Genomic DNA, 23,468 nt, shown 5'->3' on the forward strand with positions numbered 1-23,468 from the left:
TTTGTTGCAGCACAATGAAAGTGAATACTGTTTTGGCAAACCCAATTAACTGCCGGCAAAGCATTCTAGGCATACCGTGGATTTTCACTTCTGCAGCATGCCTTATTTGTTGTGGAAATGCTGTAGCATTTACTTAGTAAGGTCCATTGCGCTGTCCATACCTGTGGGGAAATTTGTGACTGAGACAGTTCATTTTAACATTTATTTACTTTAAAAAAAGCGCTAAATGTTTTTCTTTTTCTTTGGCACTAAACAGACATTGCATTTTAAATCCGGGAGACATGCTGACCTTTTTGGCTGCATGCTTGGCATCTAACTTGGGTGTAAGTTTACTTAGCATGGACAATATGTGCTATTTTCCTCTTGACAAAAAATGTTGGCAATAAATCATGAACCATGAAATCATTCCTATTTTAACTATCTGGTATGCGTCCACTAGTATCCATATTTTACAGTTACAGTGGTATTCCTGTACTAAAACATTGTAACTTTAAAGGGTGTGAAAAAAAGTTACAGCTCGCCACACCTGCAAGTATTGATCGTCTGGTGCTTGGTTCCAGGAGCAAAGGCAGTAAGTCCACTGTGAAATAGGCTGGCACTGTCTATAATCTCTGTCCTTTTAAAATGGATCTGATTTATTTAATGAATTATATAAAAAAAGATCTGACTTTTTGTGATATTACATATCCCTAGTCATAGCATTCTGGGGAACAAGTGCTGCTTCGCTATTTAAACCACGTCCCACTTAACTCACCTGCCGACAAAATAAATAACTCATGTTAGATTAGGAAGTTGTCATAAAAAACTACCTATTACAAGAAAAAATGCATTCCAGCAGCATACATGAACCATTCCTTCTCCTGGAATGTAAACCAATCACGATCTCAGAGGGTGCAACCGAGCCAGAGAGGGAGGGTTTCCACCAACACCTGTGTCTTTCACCTGGATGTGCATCCTTAGATGCATATTCATATGAAAAGTATTGCAGTGCAGAGACCTGCCGCTTCCCTGCAGCGAAATACACACCACCAGCCATCAGAGGCCAGAAGCTGATGTCTGCTTGCCCACCATAGGCTGCACATAGCAGTGACATCATGTGCTGCCTGTGGCTGGCACGCCAAAGTCAGCTGCCAGCTTGTGCATCGGTTATGGCAGAGGATTCTACACATCGCAAGGGAAGGTAAGAATCATTTGTTCTTGTCCAACAAATGTTGAAATGAAACAGAGGACATTATTACATGCATGTCTTCATAGGATCTAGAATGCTACAGAGCCATGTGCAGTCATGGCCAAAAGTGTTGGCACCCTTGAAGTTAATCCAGAAAATGAAGTATTTCTCCAAGAAAAGTATTGCAATTGCACGTTTTGTTATGCACTTGTTTGTTTCCTTTTGTGTGTATTAGAACACACAGGAAAAAAGACAAATTGGACATAATTTCACACAAACTCCAAAAATGTCCCAGACAGAATTGTTGTCACCTTTGCAAAATTGTGTGTAAACAACTTTATTTCAAGCTTGTGATGTTCATTCAAACTCGCCTGTAGCAAATAACAGGTGTGGGCATATGAAAATCACACCTGAATCCAGATAAAAAAAAGTTGACTCAGTCTTTGCATTATGTCTGTGTGTGCCACGCTAAGCATGGAGAACAGAAAAAGGAGAAGAAAACTATCTTGGGATTTGAGTACTAAAGTTATATATCAACAAATTCCAGGTTACAAGTCCATCTTCAGAGATCTTGATGTTACTTTGTCCACTGTGCACAACATAATCAAGAAGTTTATAAACCATGGCACTGTAGCTAATCTCCCTGGATATGTACGGCAGATAAAAATTGATGGGTTTCAACGCAGGATAGTCTGGATGGTAAATAAGTAGCCCCAATCAAGTTTCAAAGAAATGCAAGCTGTCTTGCCAGATCAGGGTGCAACACAGTCAGCGCAAAAAGTCAACATTTGAATTAAATTAAACACTATGGGAAGAGACCCAGAAGGACCCCACTGCCGACAAAGACATAAAAAGCTAGATTGTAGATTTCTAAAATGTATGTGAGTAAGCCAAATTCCTTCTAGAAAAGCATCTTGTGGGCAGATGACGTCAAGATAGAGCTTTTTGATAAAGCATATCATTCTACTGTTTACCGAAAACAGAATGCGACCTACAAAGAAAAGAACACTGAACCTCCACTATATTTAACTGTAAGCACTAAGATGTTTTGGGGTGCTTTTGCTGCCTCTGGCACTAGGTGCCTTGACTGTGTGCAAGGCTTCATGAAATCTGAAGACTACCAAAGGATTTTGGGTTGCAATGTAGTACCCAGTGTTAGAAAGCTGGGTTTGTGTCCCAGGTAATGGGTCTTCCAGCAGGACAATGACCCCAAACAAGTAGCACCCAGAAATGGATGTAAACAAAGCACTGAATAGTTCTGAAGTGGCCAGGAATGAGTCTGGATCTAAATCTCATTGAATACCTGGGGAAAATGCAACCTTCAAATATGAGAGACCTGGAGCAGTTTATAAAGGAAGAGTGGTCCAAAACTCCAGTTGATAAATGTAAGAAGCTTGTTGATTTGTTTTAGGAAGCAATTGATTGCAGTTGTTCCAAAGGTTGTGCAACCAGATATTAAGTTGAGGGTGATAAAATTTTACACTAAACCCTAAAAATGGGCTGGACAAAATTATGTCCAATTTTACACTTTTTTTATTGTTCAAATACACTCAAAGGAATTAAACATGAGTAATTGCAATAATTTTCTTGAACATCTTCACGGGTGCCAACAGTTTTGACCATGACTATCTGACAAACATGCAGGTTGTGGCCCAGGTCCAAATTTTGCATGGAGGCTCATTGAACTTTAGTTACACCGTTGAATGTAACTCCTGTGTACTTTTTTTTTTTTTTCAACAATAAATTTTTATTGAAATTTTACATTTACACATGGTGCATTAGTTAATTACATTGCAAAACTGTGAACATAATTTATGCACAAATGCTTGTAAATGAGTAACATGCATTCCTATATACTAACAACAATAAGGGGTAGGGGGAGGAGGGAGCAAGGAAAGCGAGGGGAAAAGAGAAAAGTAGGGGAGGGGGTTGGGGGAGGTAGGGGAAAAAGGGGGGCCCGGGGGTAAAATCACTATATACGCGATAGTTGCGAAAAGTTATTCAGAGTCCGAAGGTTCAACATTAGTTGAATAAAATGCGGGTACGGCAAAGGGAGTGTGGCTAGCGTATTCCGCCCAGGGGAGCCATACTTTCTCGAACTTGCCCACTTTGTCCATTAGAATGGCAGACAGCTTTTCATTAACCATGTACCAGGAGAGGCGTGATTTAACTACAGAAAAGTCTATGGTTGATTTTTTTCCAAGCCAGAGCTATCGTTTGTTTGGTTGCTAAAAATATAAATGATATTAGGGCCTGAGTGTGTTTTGGAATGTTGGGGATTCGTTTATTGAGTAGGGCCTCCCAAGGGTTTTTTCTAAGATTTATGTTTGTGACAGAGAACACCAAGTGATAGATTCTGATCCATAATCTCCTGACAACTGGGCATAGCCACCAGATATGGAACATGTCTCCAGTAGAGTTGCAACCTCTAAAACAATTTGGGGAGTAGTTGGCAACTGCCTTGGCCACTCTAGCTGGGGTCAGGTACCAGCGGGTCAGCACTTTATAGTTGGTTTCCAACATGAGGGTGTTTAGTATCCCTCCAGTGGAGGAGGACCAAATTTGGGACCATTCCGAGTCGGACAGGGTGGAGCCAATATCGGACTCCCAGCGAGAGGTGTATTTCAAACAGTTTCTATGTGAAGGTGAGTTTAATAGTGAGTAAAGGAGGGATATAGTTCCCGAGGCGTGGGGGCTTTGACGACACCTTTGTTCGAATGGGGTAAAGGTATATGGAGGGGTTGAGTTTTTCAATAAAGAGATGACAAAATTTTTAAGTTGTAAATATCTAAATATCTCTCCAGGGGGGAAACCGTGTTTTTCTTGAAGGGCTGGGAACGGGATAATCCCGTCGACATTGAAGAGATGATGAACTCTAGTTATCCCGACTTCAACCCACTTTTGGAAGTGTCTAAGGGGTCCCATGCCAGGGGGAAATAGGATGTTATTCCATAATGGTGCAAGGGGCAAAAAGGGTGAAATTAGCTTTGAGGAATATTTATGCGAGTCCCAGATTGCTAAAGAGTGTCGTGTAATGGGGTTCGAGATATGTTTGCGTTGAGTTGAGAGAATCCATAGAATTGTATCTATGGTGACGGGTTGTAACTCGGATGCCTCTAAGGATAGCCATAATGGAGGTTCAGTGTAGGCGTGGTATAGGGCCAGTTGGCCCAGCTGGGCGGCGCGGTAATACTTAGAAAGGTTGGGAACTCCCAATCCCCCATTCAGGCGATGGCGGTAGAGGGTGGTTTTATTTACTCTGGGGAGACCTCCTCTCCAAACGAAAGTATCTATTGATCTTTGGGCCATTTTAAGGAAGTACGAGGGGATATGGATTGGCAGGACGCGGAAAAGGTAGAGTAGCTTGGGGAGAATCGACATTTTCAAGGCACGCACTCGACCTAGCCATGAGAGGTGTAACTTCTCCCAAGATTGGAGCAGAAAGCGAAGTTTACGGAGCATAGGCGGATAATTGGCTGTGTAGAGGGAGTCTAGATTAGCCGTCAGTTTTACTCCTAAATAATCCAAATGCTTAGTAACCCACTGGTATGGAAAATCTGTTTGGAGCTGTGTTATAGTTGATTGCGGAAGGGATACGTTCATTGCGTAAGATTTGGCAGCGTTTACTTGCAGACCAGATATAGATTCGAAATCTTGCAAGGTTTGGAGAAGGGCCGGTAAGGACGTCTGAGGGGACGATAGAAGGAGTAAAATATCATCCGCAAACATAAATAGCTTGTGTGGGATTGTTGCCACCTCTACGCCTTGTATTTGGGAATTGAGGCGCATCTGGATAGCCAGTGGTTCAAACGCTAGGAGGAACAATAGGGGCGAGAGGGGACAACCTTGCCGGGTACCTCTGTTTATTGGGAAGAGTGTAGAGGAGAAGCCGCTGTAGCGCACGTAGGCGGAAGGGGAGCTATAGAGAGCGTGGATCCAGGAGAGGAAGTGGTCAGGAAACTTCCATCTCTGCAGCACCGCAAACAAGTAAGGCCATGACACAGAGTCAAAGGCTTTTTTAATGTCTAAAGACAATAACATGCTTGATATGCCGCGGCGCTTACAGAGATGTAGCAAGTGAGATACTCTTCGTATGTTGTCTGAAGCCTGTCGGCGCGGAACGAAGCCTACTTGATCTTTGTGTATTAATGCACCCAAGCCCAAATTCAACCTTTGGGCTAGGATTTTAGCCAGAATTTTTATGTCTATATTAACTAAAGATATTGGTCTGTAATTGGACCAAAGTGAGTGGTCTGAATTGGGCTTAGGGATCATAGATATTGCAGCCATTAATGAGGCTGTGCATGGTTTGTTACCATCTCTCAGGGAATTGAAGTAATTAGTGAGGTGTGGGGTCAGCGCAGGGGCATATTTTTTGTAGTAAAGGGCTGTGAACCCGTCGGGGCCTGGTTTTTTGTTAATCTTCAGATTTTTAATAACTGTCTCTATTTCGTTTGGGGTTATGACTTGGTCAAGAAGTTCGACCATATCTGGGCTAAGGGCTGGAAGGGGGACAGAGTCTAAAAAGTTCTCCACGGCTTCCATATTTGCGGTGGATGGGGCGTTATACAACTGTTTTAGTTTTTGTTGGAAAACATAAATAATTTGCTGCGGGTTAGTTGTAATACCTGTGGAGGTGCGCAAACGTATTGGGGGCCTAGGTAGAGGATTGCATTTTAGGCGGCGAGCGAGGTTAGAGTTATTTTTGTTATTAAGGGCGTAGAAGCGTTGCTGTGACCAACGTATAGCACGGTCGGCGTTCTCGGAGAGGTGTAGGTCTAAATCTGTCTGGGCATGAAGGAGGTCCCGATACGTGGTGGGTGATGGTGTGGATTTCATCTGAGATTCTAAAGCTGACACCCTGCTCTCCAAATCGATTATTTTTGCATTTCTATCTTTTTTCCTGCGAGAGGCCTCCTGGATACAGAAACCCCTAAGCACTGCTTTGTGTGCCTCCCATAAGGAGATCGGCGAAGAGGCTGATTGTTCATTCAAAGAAAAATATTCGTCGATATGACTTTTCAGTTTTTGGGCGATTTCAGGGTAGGAGAGCAGTGAATCATTAAGGGTCCAGTTGAATGAGCGGGGCCGCGGGTGGAGTGTTGAGCATGTTATTAGATTTGGGGAGTGATCCGACCAGGGAGTAGATTGAATTGAGATGTTTGATACATTTGGGATAAAGGAAGGATGAACCAGAATATGATCAATTCTGGTGTAAACTAGATGACGTGTAGAGAAAAAGGTGAAGTCTTTTTCTGTGGGGTGAAGTTCTCTCCATAGGTCTATCCAGTGGTACTGGGAAAGAAGTTTATTGAGGGCGGTTGAGTCCGCCGACGGGTACGGTGGTGGAGGAGTAGATGAGTGTGGGCTTAGAGATTTGTCTAGGCTCGCTTTAAGTACACAATTGGAATCTCCGCATAAAATTGTGGTGCCTTGGGCGTGCTCTGAAATCAATTCTAATAACTGGGAAAAGAAGGCGGCTTGGTGGGTCGTAGTAGGAAACAAAGGTCACCAATTCGTCAGTTATTGTACCCGTCACCATGATATATCGACCCTCTTTATCAGCCACTAAGGACTTAAAAACAAACGGGACAGATTTTTTGAAGCAGATGGCTACGCCTTTAGTTTTATTTAGAGCATTTGCTGTGTAGAAAAGTGGGTAAGAAGCGGACAAAAATCTAGGGCAAGAATTAGTTGAGAAGTGCGTTTCTTGAAGGCATACCACATCTGCCTGCTGGGATCTGTAGTAGCGGAAGGCTTTGGTGCGCTTATGTGGGGAGTTAAGTCCCCTCACATTGTGTGATATGATTTTGAGTGGCATTTTAGAGGGTTGTATAATTCGCTTATGGGTCTCACTGAATGTGATTTATCAGTTGGAGTAACGGGGGTGTTACAGATTGGACTGAGCAAATAGTGTGGGCCCGGGTGAGTGATTGGGTTTGGAAATAGGGTAGATTGAAAGGTGTTTATAGTGTAAGTAGGGTGAGAAAACTTATTGAGGGGGGAGGGGTGACTGTAGTGTTGGCTAAGCACTATGTGCTGAGCGGCAGTGTGTGATGACACTGTGGGGTCATTAAGGTCTGCTAGGGGTAGCGCAGTAACGGAAAAAAAAACCTTATATTATCATAACGGAATACGGAATACGGGAATGTAGTCAAGTATGCAATAGGGTCGAACTGGGGGGTCTTACTCAACTTTCGGGGTGATGTTCAACGAAGTTGTATCTTATCAACCTATTGTAGCGACTGGTAACTTGAGGGCCTAAGACGGGTTACTAAGGATAACAACTGCGCCCACTAGTATAATTAACTAAAGCCGTTGTATGACTGTATGTTGCATTTGAAACATTGCGATATAATAAAATGTATGTAACCCGTCGCTAGGGTTTAACAAACAATAGGTGAAAAAGAGAAAGAAGAAAGAGAGAGAGAAAAAAAAAAACAAAAAAACACAACATCAAATACACACTATATTAGCGTATGGGTTGAACATATTCACGTGTTTGCAGTGAAGATCAAGTCCGAAGGTAGAATCACTCCAGTCCAGGGTTTCACTAGACGTTAAAGGCGCAGCGGTGTCCGGTGAGGGAGTGATAGAGTTCAGCTATTCAAAAACACCTGCGAAAATAAACTGAAAAACATATGTAGCCATGTCGTCTTGGGACTGTAGGAGTGTCAGGCAGAGTTGCCTGTAAGACATCAAAGGCCCAGTACGGAGCCAGCGTTTGCAGTGTACATCATGGGGGATCAGGTGGAGCTCGTGGTCGAGATTGGCGACTCTCTCGCCGAGGCTGTGAGGAGGTATGCGAGGGGGGTGAAGAGGCGTCCATGAGTTGTAGTTTGGTCAAGCAACGACTCGCTCCTTCTGGGGAGAGGACCGTGTGGGTCATATCAAGATGGGAGAATATCAGTTTAAAGGGGAATCCCCAGCGGTATTTAATATTATTAGAACGTAGAACCTCCAAATATGGTTTCATAGCTCGTCGCTTGGCGATAGTGGTAGGGGCCAGGTCTGAGAACAGCTCGTATTGGTGACCTTGAAATGATAGCTGCGAAGATTTTCTTGCCGCTTGCAGGAGCTGTTCTTTAGTTTTGTAAAAGTGCATTTTAAGAATGATGTCTCGCGGCGGACCATCTGCTTTACGTCTACTCAAGGCTCTGTGGATGCGATCCATTTCTAATCGCTCGATGGAGATCCCCGGTAGTAGTTCTTGAAACAGAGCTGTCGCTGTGGACTGGAGGTCGGTGACCGTTTCCGGTATTCCCCTGATCCTAATATTGCTCCTACGGTCACGGTTTTCGGAGTCTTCTAGCTTGCTGTTTAAGTTAAGGATCTCATCCTGTAGCATTTCTATATCCTTTTCTTGGGTTGCAATAGTTGCAAGGGTTGAGTCCATTTTATCTTCGAGGTCGGAGGTGCGGGAACCTAGTTCCCTGATCTCTTTTGTTAGGTCCTTAGTCAACTTGTCCGACATCTTGAGCAATTCGGATTGCAAGATAGATTGGAATTGCGACAGTAGAGCCGTTTGGTCCAGGGTGGAGGTGTTTGGGGTTTTAGTAGTGGAGGCCGGAATCATCTCAGAGTCTGCACCGTCTGGCATGGAGGAGTTGGAGGACTCCGACTGGGAAAATGGACCACAAGACATGTCAGCGTCCAAGTCTGTTAGTGCGGCAAACCTGTTGCTAGGTTGTTTTGAATTGGTTCTACGCGCTTTAGGCATGAGGGCGTTTAGAATTTAGGTGAAGGTAGATCCCCGTGATGAATATTCTGTGTTAAAGAGAATATAGTCTAGGACATAACATACTGCGCTTAATCCCCTAGCAGTTGTATGAGGGGGAGGTTAGGGCATTGCAACAATTACGGAGTATTTTGTAGGCAAGTGTTGCATTAGAGCCAATGGTGAAGGGTAAATAGGTCGTGTGGATGATGGCGCAGGGTGCTTACTGTGGGAGCCAGGCCGCTGCATAGATTCCTGATTCTCACGAGCTGTGTGTCCATAGACATGGAGGATGACAGCTCTTTTGTCTCCAGATCCCACTCTCCCCACAGGAAGCCCAGGCAGGGGGGAGAGGTACAGCCACCGTTTCTCACCTTCACTGTCTGGTGCCGATGGGTCTGCCGTCCGCCGGGAGGTGCTGGGTCCAGCCTGGCAAAGATGTTCAGTTCAGCAGCCCCAGGGGTCCTGCCGCACCGTGTCTGCAAATCCGGAGCTGACGGCCGTGTGCCACCTGGGGGATCCGGCCTCTAGCGTGGGCTACCCAGCGGCAGCAGCAATCTCCGCAGGGCCCAGGCCACAGAGGGGAGCACGTGGGGGTGCGAGCGGCTCAGTCCAGTGAGGGCCTTTGCCCCAGCGGCGCGAGCTGGGGGACCGCAACGTCGTCTCCAGGGAGCGGGAAGGGGCCGAGCAGGTCACAATCTTGTGGTGCCGCCGCGGCACACACAGAGTGGCGGTCTCCGGCAGCGACCTGGCCTCGGCGGCGGGGGTCCCTCCGATGCGGCTGGCCGGGGTGAGTCTCTAAGGGAATCGCAATCCAGGCAGCTTCCGCAAAACGGGGAGGCGTCCCAAGCTTTCCGGCCGGGGGTGGGCCCCACTGACGTCTCTCAGGCCTCGCAGGCTTCAGGCCTGGCTGTAGGCCTCAATCTAGCGCCGCGGCTCCGGTCTACCTCTCTCACCGCCGCAGCCCGATTATGTTTCTGTGGCCCGGGGGCTATGTACTGCTGTTGTTTGCAGCTTGGATGGGCCTCTAAAGTGCCGATGGATCAGTGGATTGCCACCACAGCCCAGGGAGCTCAGAAAAGCACGTCCTGCTCTCTTGGCTGCTGGCCACGCCCCCCACTCCTGTGTACTTTTGAAAAGTGTCTGGTCAGGTATTAATTGCCAAACTCCGTGAAAACCGGCTGTACACTAGGAAAGATAACAGCTCTCATTGCAGGAGAATGACAGCAGATAGAAAAAACAAGTCCATTTCAAATTTATTTTCATGCTATCAAACTTATTAAAGTGTTTTAATAACTTGGGAATACTACCTCTTTAACCCCTTAACCCCTTCATGACCCAGCCTATTTTGACCTTAATGACCTGGCCGTTTTTTGCAATTCTGACCAGTGTCCCTTTATGAGGTAATAACTCAGGAACGCTTCAACGGATCCTAGCGGTTCTGAGAATGTTTTTTGTGACATATTGGTCTTCATGTTAGTGGTAAATTTAGGTCGATAATTTCTGCATTTATTTATGAAAAAAACGGAAATTTGGCGAAAATTTTGAAAATTTTGCAATTTTCACATTATGAATTTTTATTCTGTTAAACCAGAGAGTTATGTGACACAAAATAGTTAATAAATAACATTTCCCACATGTCTACTTTACATCAGCACAATTTTGGAAACAATTTTTTTTTTTTTTGCTAGGAAGATATAAGGGTTAAAATTTGATCAGTGATTTCTCATTTTTACAACAAAATTTACAAAACCATTTTTTTTTTAGGGACCACCTCACATTTGAAGTCAGTTTGAGGGTTCTATATCGCTGAAAATACCCAAAAGTGACACCATTCTAAAAACTGCACCCCTCAAGGTGCTGAAAACCACATTCAAGAAGTTTATTAACCCTTCAGGTGTTTCACAGAAGCAACATGGAAGGAAAAAATGAACATTTAACTTTTTAGTCACAAAAATGATTTTTAGCAACATTTTTTTTATTTTCCCAAGGGTAAAAGGAGAAACTGGACCACGAACGTTGTTGTCCAATTTGTCCTGAGCACGCTGATACCTCATATGTGGGGGTAAACCACTATTTGGGCGCACGGCAGGGCTCGGAAGGGAAGGAGCGCCATTTGACTTTTTGAATGAAAAATTGGCTCCAATCTTTAGCGGACACCATGTTGCGTTTGGAGAGCCCCCGTGTGCCTAAACATTGGAGCTCCCCCACAAGTGACTCCATTTTGGAAACTAGACCCCCCATGGAACTTATCCAGAAGCATAGTGAGCACTTTAAACCCCCAGGTGCTTCACAGAAGTTTATAACGCAGAGCCGTGAAAATAAAAAATATTTTTTCTTTCCTCAAAAATGATTTTTAGCCCAGAATTTTCTAATTTCCCAAGGGTAACAGGAGAAATTGGACCCCAAATGTTGTTTGTCCAGTTTGTCCTGAGTACAATGATACCCCATATGTGGGGGTAAACCACTGTTTGGGCGCATGGCAGGGCTCGGAAGGGAAGGCATGCCATTTGGCTTTTTTAATAGAAAATTAGCTCCAATCGTTAGCGGACACCATGTCGCGTTTGGAGAGCCCCTGTGTGCCTAAACATTGGAGCTCCCCCACAAGTGACCCCATTTTGGAAACTAGACCCCCCAAGGAACTAATCTAGATGTGTGGTGAGCACTTTGAACCCCCAAGTGCTTCACAGAAGTTTATAACGCAGAGCGGTGAAAATAATAAATGTTTTCTTTCCTCAAAAATATTTTATTAGCCCAGAATTTTTTAATTTTCCCAAGGGTAACAGGAGAAATTTGACCCCAAGTTTTGTTGTCCAGTTTCTCCTGAGTACGTTGATACCCCATATGTGGGGGTAAACCACTGTTTGGGCACATGCCGGGGCTCGGAAGGGAAGTAGTGACGTTTTATGAATGCAGACTTTGATGGAATGGTCTGCGGGCATCATGTTTCGTTTGCAGAGCCCCTGATGTGCCTAAACAATAGATACCCCCCACAAGTGACCCCATTTTGGAAACTAGACCCCCCAAGGAAATTATCTAGATGTGTAGTGAGCACTTAGAACCCCCAAGTGCTTCATAGAAGTTTACAACACAGCCGTGAAAATAAAAAATAATTTTTCATTCCTCAAAAATTGTTTTAGCAAGCAATTTTTTATTTTCGCAAGAGTAACAGGAGAAATTGGACCCCAATAGTTGTTGTCCAGTTTGTCCTGAGTATGCCGGTACCCCATATGTGGGGGTAAGCCACTGTTTGGGCACATGCCGGGGCTCAGAAGGGAAGCAGTGACGTTTTGAAATGCAGATTTTGATGGAATGGTCTGCGGGTGTCACGTTGCATTTGCAGAGCCCCTGATGTGCCTAAAGAGTAGAAACCTCCCACAATTGACCCCATTTTGGAAACTAGACCACTTAAGGAACTTATCTAGATGTGTGGTGAGCACTTTGAACCCCCAAGTGCTTCACAGAAGTTTATAACGCAGAGCCGTGAAAATAAAAAATAATTTTTCATTCCTCTAAAATTGTTTTAGCAAGCAATTTTTTATTTTCTCAAGGGTAACAGGAAAAATTGGACCCCAATAATTGTTGCCCAGTTTGTCCTGAGTGTGCTGGTACCCCATATGTGGGGGTAAACCACTGTTTGGGCGCACGGCTGGGCTCGGAAGGGAGGGAGCACCATTTAACTTTTTGTACGCAAGATTGGCTGGAATCATTGGTGGCGCCATGTTGCGTTTGGAGACCCCTGATGTGCCTAAACAGTGGAAACCCCTCAATTCTAACTTCAACACTAACCCCAACACACACGTAATCCTAATCCCAACTCTAGATATAGCCCTAACCCCAACACACCCCTAACCACAACCCTAACCCAACACACCCCTAACCCTAATCCCAACCCTAACCCCAACACACCCCTAACCCTTACCACAAGCCTAATCTTAACCCTATTTCCAACCCTAGCCCTAATTCCAACCCTAACCATAAGGCTATGTGCCCACATTGCGTATTCGTGTGAGATTTTTCCGCACCATTTTTGAAAAATCCGCAGGTAAAAGGCACTGCGTTTTACCTGCGCATTTACCCCGGACTTCCAGTGTTTTTTGTGCGGATTCCTATTGAGGAGCAGGTGTAAAACGGAATCTGCACAAAGAATTGACATGCTGCGGAAAATACAACACAGCGTTTCCGCGCTGTATTTTCTGCACCATGGGCACAGCGGATTTGGTTTTCAGTAGGTTTACATGGTACTGTAAACCTGATGGAAAACTGCTACGAATCCACAGCCAAATCCGCACCATGTGTGCACATAGTCTAATCTAACCCTAACTCTAGTTCTAACCCTATCCCTAACCCTACCTATGGGGGTGATAAAGGGGGGTTCATTTACTATTTTTTTATTTTGATCACTGTGATATGTTTTATCACAGTGATCAAAATGTACCTGGAACGAATCTGCCAGCCGGCAGATTCGGCGGGCGCACTGCGCATGCAACTGCCATTTTGGAAGCTGGCAGCACCCATGAAGAAGACAGACGGACACCGCGAGGCTCGGTAAGTATGAGGGGGGGAGAACGGAGCACGGGGGGATCGGAGCACGGGGGGGTGGACAGGAGGACGGAGGGGAGCGGACTACAGTACGTGGCAGAAAGGAGGACTGGGGAGGTGATCGGTGGCGGTGGGGGGGGGCAGATTAGGTTTTCCAGCCATGGCCGATGATAATGCAGCATCGGCCATAGCTGGATTGTAATATTTCACCATTTTCATAGGTGAAATATTACAAATCGCTCTGATTGGCTGTTTCACTTTCAACAGCCAATCAGAGCGATCGTAGCCACGGGGGGGGGGGGGCTGAAGTACCCCCTGGGCTGAAGTACCACTCCCCCTGTCCCTGCAGATTGGTTGAAAATGGAGTTAACCCTTTCACCCAATCTGCAGGGACGCGATCATTCCATGACGCCACATAGGCGTCACAGGTCGGATTGGCACCGACTTTCATGACGCCTACGTGGCGTCAAAGGTCGGGAAGGGGTTAATGACCGCAAATACATCTTTTAACTGACCTGAGATATAAGAGAAAAGCATCCCCATACAGGTGACAATCCAGCAGCTGTCGGTTGTGCACTATAGCTGACAACTTGCTGCATCAGCCACGATCAGTGTTTGCACTGTCCAAATCTGTTTAACCCCTTAGATGCTGCTGTCAATAGTGACTACATCATATAAATGGTTAACAGAGTGTGGGGTCTTTCTCTTTATCCCTATCGGTGCCCTCAGATCATGATTGTGTTGTCCTAATGTTTGCGATGGCAATTCATGACCAAATTTTGAGAGTCTGCCGGATGAAGAAATATGTTCAGAAGTTAGCGACATTTACGTGGTAGAAATACACATTTTCATTTTTGTCTTGCCACTTTGCATTAATTCTTGAACATCACCTGAAGGGTTAATAAACTACCAGACTGCAGTTTTTCAATATGTCAGGGGGTGCTGTTTTTAAAATGGTATAACTTTTGGGGGTTTCCCAATATATGGGACCCCCAAAGTCACTTCAAACATGGATAAGTCCCTAGAAAAAATAAATTTGGTAAATTTCCTTGAAAAAATGAAAAATTACTGCTACACTTTTAAACCTCCTAAAATGCTAACAAAATAAAAGAACATTTTACAAATGGTGCTGATGTAAAGCAGACATGTGGGAAATTATATTTATTAATGTTTTGCTGTGGTATGACTATCTGGATTAAAGGGATAATCATTCAAAGTCTCAAAATTGCTAATTTTTTAACATTTTTCTCAAATTTCAGATTTTTTTGAAATAAACACAAAAGATATCGACCTGAATTTACCATTATCATAAAGTATAATGTGTCATGAAAAAACAGTCTCAAAATCACTGGAATTTGTAGAAGCGTTCCAGAGTTATTACCACATAAAGTGACACTGGTCAAATTTCAAAAAATTGGCTCTGTCACTAAGGGGTTAAATTTAGCTTAGGTGTGTGAGTTCCAGTACCACCTTCTGAATCAAACTCAGAAAAAATATAAGAGATTTGAAACTGAGGTTGTAGGTAGAAAATGCCTTTAAAAATTCCACATGCAAAGCACTTTCCCATCTACCATAATAGGAAAACAGACAGGGGAGGACCACAATATAAAAAGACCATTCGATTGAAGTTTGATAACTTTTTATTTTTTAATATTCATTTATAAGAATCAAAGTTTTAACTTATTTTATGTATTCATAATTTTGTATTGCAGTGTCGTCCATCAAAAGGCAGAAAAAGAGGAAATTGCTGGTGTGTGGATAAATATGGACAACCTCTTCCAGGATATGATGTGAATAACAAGGGAGACGCCAACTGCTATAACATGGAAAGCAAATGAGTTTAACCGATTGGTCCATTGTTGGCTAAAAGGACTGAATAAAAGAAAAGCTATTGGAAGGAATAGAAGAACATCGCAAAATATTACTTGAACTGGAGCTGCAATCTAAACTTAACATCAAGGTTGAATATTTTACTATATTGTGGACATCACAGCTGAAACCTGCCACTGATAATCTTGCAGCTTTATCTCTGAATTTCTATGTATTCTGCAATATTGAATCTAAAAAAGTGACCTTGGAGGTGGGCAAAGCACTTCACATTGGATTTAGAGAAAAGACCCCTGTGACCAATTCAGTTTTGCAACAGATCAAGCAATCATTACATCTCCTTGATTAAGTTGTTGTGTTTTTTTTCTTGTTTGTTTGTTTTTTTTGTTCACTCTTTTCAGCAGATCTTTTTGTGAAATTTATCTGCACGGGTATTTTTTTCCCCTTTTGAGGATTTGCTATTTTCTTTCTAAATATATTATGAATATTGTTAGTCTGTATTTAATATATTTTTATATAAACTTTATTTAAACATAAATTATACTTTATTGATCCACTAAGCCTCTTTATTTACAGTCATCGTGAACTTAAACTGATGCAACGCTATATAAATATTACTTGAAATAATATTTTGACTGAGTAGTTCTCAATGTGCAATGAAAATGCGTAACTCATTTACAGTAAAATGGGATTGAACAAAACCCTATACAGAAAGAGTGAACAAAGATTTGAGGGTTTGCTGCAACTTTATTTGGACACAGGGCTCTGCAATGTCACTGTGTACCATGCAATAGTCCTTGTATACACTACATAGACGTAAGTATTGAGGCACCTCACAATCACTGAATTTATGTTTTTCATTCAGGCCCATTGCCACAGGTGTATAAAATCAAAGCACATGGTTATGTAGTCTGCCTTTACTAACATTTGTGAAAGACTGGGCTGTTCTAAAGCGCTCACTAAATTCAAGGATGGTGTTGTTGCAATTAAATACAAGTCGATTTGTGAAATATCTTCCATCCGAAATATTTACTCAAGTATAGATTGAATTATTGAAAACTAGTTGTTGGAATTGACTAGTAACCACAGCTTTGTTGCCACAAAGTAGCAGACACCGTAAAGTTACAGAGCCAGTCTTCAAGTGCTGAGGTGTAAAAAAAAAAAAAAAGTTGCCAACCCTCTGACTCAATAACTGCAGATATCATATGAAGAAACACGGCACTCTGTACTAGTCAGCTGTAGGTGCTCAAGTAGGGTATCCAGCCCACCGTATCAAATGTTCAGAGGAAACTTGGCACTCAAAAATTGAAAAAAGGGGTGTCCATTTATTATGCATCCAGACAATAAATTGAACGTTTTCAGTCCACCACTGGACCTTCATCAGAACATTCTGGCATTCTGGTTCAGTAGTGTAGGTTTATTCTCCTCATACACTGGTGTTTCAGAGGAAGACTAATGGTGCCTGGAGGTCAGAGTCCAATGTACATAGAAACTGTGCATCTGTGGCGTCGTCGCTGAGGGTATACGCTGTCTTCCGGTTAAGTGATCCAGCGCTGCTGCAGTGTGCGAGCTCAGTCGCTGTGGGTGTGCGTATACCCACAGCAACTGAGCTCGCACACTGCAGCAGCGCTGGATCACTTAACCGGCAGACAGTGCATACCCTCAGCGACGACCTGTCGCATGCCACAGATGCGCAGTTTATATGTACATTGGACTCCGACCTCCAGACACCATTAGTCCTCCTCTGAAACACCAGTGTATAAGGAGAATAAACCCACAATACTGAACCAGAATATTCTGATGAAGGTCCAGTGGTGGACCGAAAACATTCAACAATTTATTGTCTGGATGCATAATAAATGAACTCCCTTTTTTTTTCAATTTTTAAGAGCCAAGTTTCTTCTGAACATTCAATAACTGCAGCGTTCCAACCCCCCTCCAACTTTCCAACTTGAAAGAGTAAATGTCGTTTTAGTTTTTATTTCGTAAATCAATTGTACCAGTGAAAATAAGAAACTTTTGTTTCTCACGATCTGAATTTCTGGGATGCATGACCTAGATGCTGATGGAGTGCATAGCAAAGGTGAGTGCTCCAGAGCTACATCTTTCATATTGACATACAGTACAGACCAAAAGTTTGGACACGCCTCATTTAAAGATTTTTCTGTATTTTCATGACTATGAAAATTGTAAATTCACACTGAAGGCATCAAAAGTATGAATTAACACGTGGAATTATATACTTAACAAAAAAGTGTGAAACAACTGAAAATATGTCTTATATTCTAGGTTCTTCAAAGTAGCCACCTTTTGCTTTGATGACTGCTTTGCACACTCTTGGCATTCTCTTGATGAGCTTCAAGAGGTAGTCACCGGAAATGGTTTTCACTTCACAGGTGTGCCCTGTCAGGTTTAATAAGTGGGATTTCTTGCTTTATAAATGGAGTTGGGACCATCAGTTGTGTTGAGCAGAAGTCTGGTGGATACACAGCTGATAGTCCTACTGAATAGACTGTTAGCTGCTTTTTTCTTGCCATAATACAAATTCTAAGTAAAGAAAAACGAGTGGCCATCATTACTTTAAGAAATGAAGGTCAGTCAGCCCCAAAAAATTGGGAAAACTTTGAAAGTGTCTCCAAGTGCAGTTGCAATAACCATCAAGCGCTACAAAGAAACTGGCTTACATGAGGACCGACCCAGGAAAGGAAGACTGTTATGACCTGGTGGTTAGGAGCACCCGAAGTGACCTGATGGTTAAAACAGAAAACCTGGGACAAGCTCTGAGGGAGTGGTAACTCTACTGACCGCAATCCCTAATCCTATCACACACACTAGAAATAGCCGTGGAGTGTACCTAACTCTCCCTAGACGCCTCTTCACAGCCTAAGAGCTAACTACCCCTAAAGATAGAAATAAAAGCCTACCTTGCCTCAGAGAAATTCCCCAAAGTAAAGGTAGCCCCCCACAAATATTAACTGAGTTAAGAGGGAAGTGACAAACACAGGAATGAAACAGATTTTAGCAAAGGAGGCCGAATCTTCTCTAGAAAGACAGAGGATAGGAAAGGGAACTATGCGGTCAGTATAAAAAACTACAAAAACCACGCAGAGTGTGCAAAAAGACCTCCACACCGACTCACGGTGTGGAGGTGCAGCTCTGCACCCCCAGAGCTTCCAGCTAGCAAGGAAATATCATAATAGCAGGCTGGACTGAAACATAACATGTACTGAAAAATATATTCAAAAAACCAATGAATAGCAAATGATTAGCAAGGACTTAACTTCTGCTGGAGTAGTCAGGTCATCTGAGAATTCCAAGAGAGATCTGAACCAGGACTGAGACATTGACAGCTGGCATGGACTAACGACCTGGGCAGAGTTAAATAGGGAAGCGAGCAGAAGCAATAAACGAGGGCAGCTGAGAAAGCCAACCTCAAAGATCAGCAGTTCCACTCAAAGCCACCAGAGGGTGTCCAAGGACAGAACTCACCAAAGTACCATTCACGGCCACAGGAGGGAGCCCGAGAACGGAATTCACAACAGTACCCCCCTTGAGGAGGGGTCACCGAACCCTCACCAGAGCCCCCAGGCCGATCAGGACGAGCCAAATGAAAGGCACGAACCAATCGGCAGCATGGACATCGGAGGCAACAACCCAGGAATTATCCTCCAGACCATAGCCCTTCCATTTAACCAGGTACTGCAGCTTCCGTCTCGAAATACGAGAATCTAAAATCTTCTCCACCACATACTCCAACTCCCCCTCAACCAACACCGGAGCAGGAGGATCAACGGAAGGAACCATAGGCGCCACATATCTCCGCAACATCGACCTATGGAACACATTATGGATGGCAAAAGAAGTTGGAAGGGCCAAACGAAACGACACAGGATTGATAATTTCAGAAATCTTATAAGGACCAATGAAACGAGGCTTGAACTTAGGAGAAGAAACCTTCATAGGAACATAACGAGAAGACAACCAAACCAAATCCCCAACACGAAGTCGGGGACCAACACAGCGACGGCGGTTAGCAAAACGTTGCGCCTTCTGAGACAATGTCATATTGTCCACCACGTGAGTCCAAATTTGTTGCAACCTGTCCACCACAGAATCCACACCAGGACAGTCAGAAGACTCAACCTGCCCTGAAGAAAAACGAGGATGAAAACCAGAATTACAAAAAAAAGGCGAAACCAAAGTAGCAGAACTAGCCCGATTATTAAGGGCGAACTCGGCCAATGGCAAGAAGGTCACCCAATCATCCTGATCAGCAGAAACAAAGCATCTCAGATAGGTTTCCATGGTCTGATTGGTTCGTTCGGTTTGGCCATTTGTCTGAGGATGGAACGCTGAAGAAAAAGACAAATCAATGCCCATCTTAGCACAAAAGGACCGCCAAAACCTAGAAACAAATTGGGAACCTCTGTCCGACACAATGTTCTCCGGAATGCCATGCAAACGAACCACATGCTGAAAAAATAATGGAACCAAATCAGAGGAGGAAGGCAATTTAGGCAAGGGTACCAAATGGACCATCTTAGAAAACCGATTACAAACCACCCAGATGACAGACATCCTTTGAGAGACAGGAAGATCTGAAATAAAATCCATGGAAATATGTGTCCAGGGCCTCTTCGGGACAGGCAAAGGCAAAAGCAACCCACTGGCACGAGAACAGCAAGGTTTGGCCTGAGCACAAGTCCCACAGGACTGCACAAAAGAACGCACATCCCGTGACAAGGAAGGCCACCAAAAGGACCTGGCAACCAAATCTCTGGTACCAAAAATCCCAGGATGACCAGCCAACACTGAACAATGAACCTCAGAAATAACCCTACTAGTCCATCTATCAGGGACAAACAGTTTATCCACTGGGCAGCGGTCAGGTCTATCAGCCTGCAACTCCTGCAGCACCCGCCGCAAATCAGGGGAGATGGCAGACAGAATCACCCCCTCTTTAAGAATACCAGCCGGCTCAGGGACTCCCGGAGAATCAGGTAAAAAAACTCCTAGAAAGGGCATCAGCCTTCACATTCTTAGATCCCGGAAGGTATGAGACCACAAAATCGAAACGGGAGAAAAACAGTGACCATCGAGCCTGTCTAGGGTTCAACCGCTTGGCGGACTCGAGGTAAGTCAGATTCTTGTGATCAGTCAGGACCACCACGCGATGTTTGGTGTTATGATCCTAGTGGCAAGGATCGCAAGTTTTACTAGCTAAGAAACTAAACCAATGACCAGCTCTGGGGAAGTGGTATCTGGATTGACCGCAACCTGATCCTATCCGCAAACAACTATAGGCAGCCGTGGAACGTTACCTGAAAATCCTAGACGTCTCTTCATGGCCTGAGAAACTACCTATTCCTAGAGGGAAAGTAAAGTCCTTACTTGCCTCAGAGAAATGACCCCAAAGATATAGAAAAGCCCCCCACAAATATTAACGGTGAGTTAAGGGGAAAGCACAAACGCAGAGATGAAATAGATTTAGCAAATGAGGCCCGCTAACACTAGATAGCAGAAAATAGGAAGGGAGCTGTGCGGTCAATAGAAAACCCTAAGCAAAATATCCACGCAGAGATTGCTCGAGCCCCCGCACCAACTAACGGTGCGGGGGAAGCAACTCCGTACCCCAGAGCTTACCAGCAGCAAGAACTCACATATTAGCAAGCTGGACTAAACTCATCATACACTGAAATCATATTGCAGACTGAAGAGCAAAAAATAATCAAACAGAAACTTAGCTTCTCCAGAAGAGACTGAAAACGAAGATAATCAGGGGAGATCAGAATAGCACTGAATACATCGACAGCCGGCAACAAGTGGAGGTGAAGCAGAGCTAAATAGGAAACTCCCTAGTGCATAACGAGGCAGCTGATTCAGCCACAGATCCGCAGGATAACAAACAGCCACCAGGGGGAGCCCAAAAACAAAACTCACACAATACCACCTGTGACCACAAGAGGGAGCCCGAAAACAGAGTTCACAACAGTACCCCCCCTTGAGGAGGGGTCACCGAACCCTCATCAAAAACCCCCAGGGCGATCAGGGTGAGCCACATGGAAGGCACGAACCAAATCAGACGCATGAACATCAGAGGCGACAACCCAGGAATTATCCTCCTGACCATAGCCCTTCCACTTAACCAAATACTGAAGCCTCCGTCTAGAAATACGAGAATCCAAGATCTTCTCCACCACGTATTCCAATTCTCCCTCAACCAGCACAGGGGCAGGAGGCTCAACCGAAGGAACCACAGGCACCACATACCTCCGCAACAACGACCGATGGAACACATTATGAATAGCAAACGATGCTGGGAGGTCCAAACGAAATGACACAGGGTTAAGGACTTCCAAAATCTTATAAGGACCGATAAACCGAGGCTTGAACTTGGGAGAGGAGACCTTCATAGGAACAAAGCGAGAAGACAACCACACCAAGTCCCCAACGCGAAGTCGGGGACCCACACAGCGACGGCGGTTGGCAAAGCGCTGAGCCTTCTCTTGTGACAGCTTCAAATTGTCCACCACATGATCCCAAATCTGATGCAACCTATCCACCACAAGATCCACTCCAGGACAGTCAGAAGGCTCCACCTGACCCAAGGAAAAACGAGGATGAAACCCCGAATTACAAAAAAAAGGCGAAACCAAAGTAGCAGAACTAGCCCGATTATTAAGGGCAAATTCAGCCAATGGCAAAAAAGCCACCCAGTCGTCCTGATCAGCAGAAACAAAACATCTTAAATAGGTTTCCAAGGTCTGATTAGTTCGCTCGGTCTGGCCATTCATCTGAGGATGGAAGGCCGACGAAAAAGACAAATCAATGCCCATCTTAGCACAAAAGGTCCGCCAAAATCTAGACACAAACTGGGATCCTCTGTCGGAAACAATATTCTCCGGGATCCCGTGCAAACGAACCACATTTTGAAAAAACAGCGGAACCAACTCGGAGGAGGAAGGCAACTTAGGCAAGGGCACCAAATGGACCATCTTAGAAAAATGATCACACACCTCCCAGATGACAGACATTCTCTGAGAGACAGGGAGATCTGAAATAAAATCCATGGAAATGTGCGTCCAAGGCCTCTTCGGGACAGGCAAAGGTAACAGCAAACCACTGGCAAGAGAACAGCAAGGCTTAGCCCGAGCACAAATTCCACAAGACTGCACAAAGGAACACACATAACGCGACAAGGAAGGCCACCAAAAGGACCTGGCCACCAAATCTCTGGTACCAAATATTCCAGGATGGCCTGCCAACACCGAAGAATGAACCTCGGAAATAACTCTGTTGGTCCATCTATCTGGGACAAACAGTCTCTCCGGTGGACAACGGTCAGGTCTATCCGCCTGAAACTCCTGCAGCACTCGTCGCAAATCTGGGGAGATGGCAGACAAAATCACCCCTTCTCTGAGGATACCAGCCGGCTCAGAATCTCCAGGAGAGTCAGGCACAAAACTCCTAGACAGAGCATCAGCCTTCACATTCTTCGAACCAGGCAGGTACGAGACCACGAAATCAAAACGAGAGAAAAACAATGACCAACGAGCCTGTCTAGGATTCAGCCGCTTGGCCGACTCGAGATAAATCAGATTTTTGTGATCAGTCAAGACCACCACACGATGCTTAGCTCTCTCGAGCCAATGTCGCCACTCCTCAAATGCCCACTTCATAGCCAATAACTCCCGATTACCGACATCATAATTCCGCTCGGCAGGTGAAAACTTTCTTGAAAAGAAAGCACATGGCTTCATCACCGAGCCATCAGAGCTTCTCTGCGACAAAACAGCCCCCGCTCCAATCTCAGAAGCATCAACCTCGACCTGGAAAGGAAGAGAGACATCTGGCTGACATAAGACCGGAGCCGAGGAAAACCGGCGCTTCAGCTCCCGAAAGGCCTCCACAGCTGCAGGAGACCAATTAGTAACATCAGAACCCTTCTTGGTCAAATCCGTCAAAGGCTTAACAACACCAGAAAAATTAGCGATGAAGCGACGGTAAAAATTAGCAAAACCCAAGAACTTCTGAAGACTCTTAACAGATGTAGGCTGAGTCCAGTCATGAATAGCCTGAACCTTGACTGGGTCCATCTCAATAGTAGAAGGGGAAAAAATGAAACCCAAAAAAGAAACCTTCTGGACTCCAAAAAGACATTTTGAGCCCTTCACAAATAAAGCATTGGCACGCAGGACCTGAAACACCATGCTG

The 23,468-nt window shown here is 44.4% G+C and overlaps 1 protein-coding gene across 1 annotated transcript in view; it reads left to right on the forward strand.

Moving 5' to 3' along the window:
* IGFBP3 (insulin like growth factor binding protein 3) overlaps positions 1-15,969 on the forward strand; it is a 119,711-nt gene extending 103,742 nt beyond the window's left edge. The window contains exon 5 of the mRNA XM_077269392.1: positions 15,140-15,969. Coding sequence (XP_077125507.1) covers positions 15,140-15,265 — 126 coding nt within the window. The 3' untranslated portion in view covers positions 15,266-15,969. The remainder of the gene's footprint in view (positions 1-15,139) is intronic.
* Positions 15,970-23,468: the final 7,499 nt, after the last annotated feature.

This window comes from Ranitomeya variabilis, chromosome 6 (genome assembly GCF_051348905.1).
Source record: "Ranitomeya variabilis isolate aRanVar5 chromosome 6, aRanVar5.hap1, whole genome shotgun sequence".
NCBI lineage: Eukaryota > Metazoa > Chordata > Amphibia > Anura > Dendrobatidae > Ranitomeya > Ranitomeya variabilis.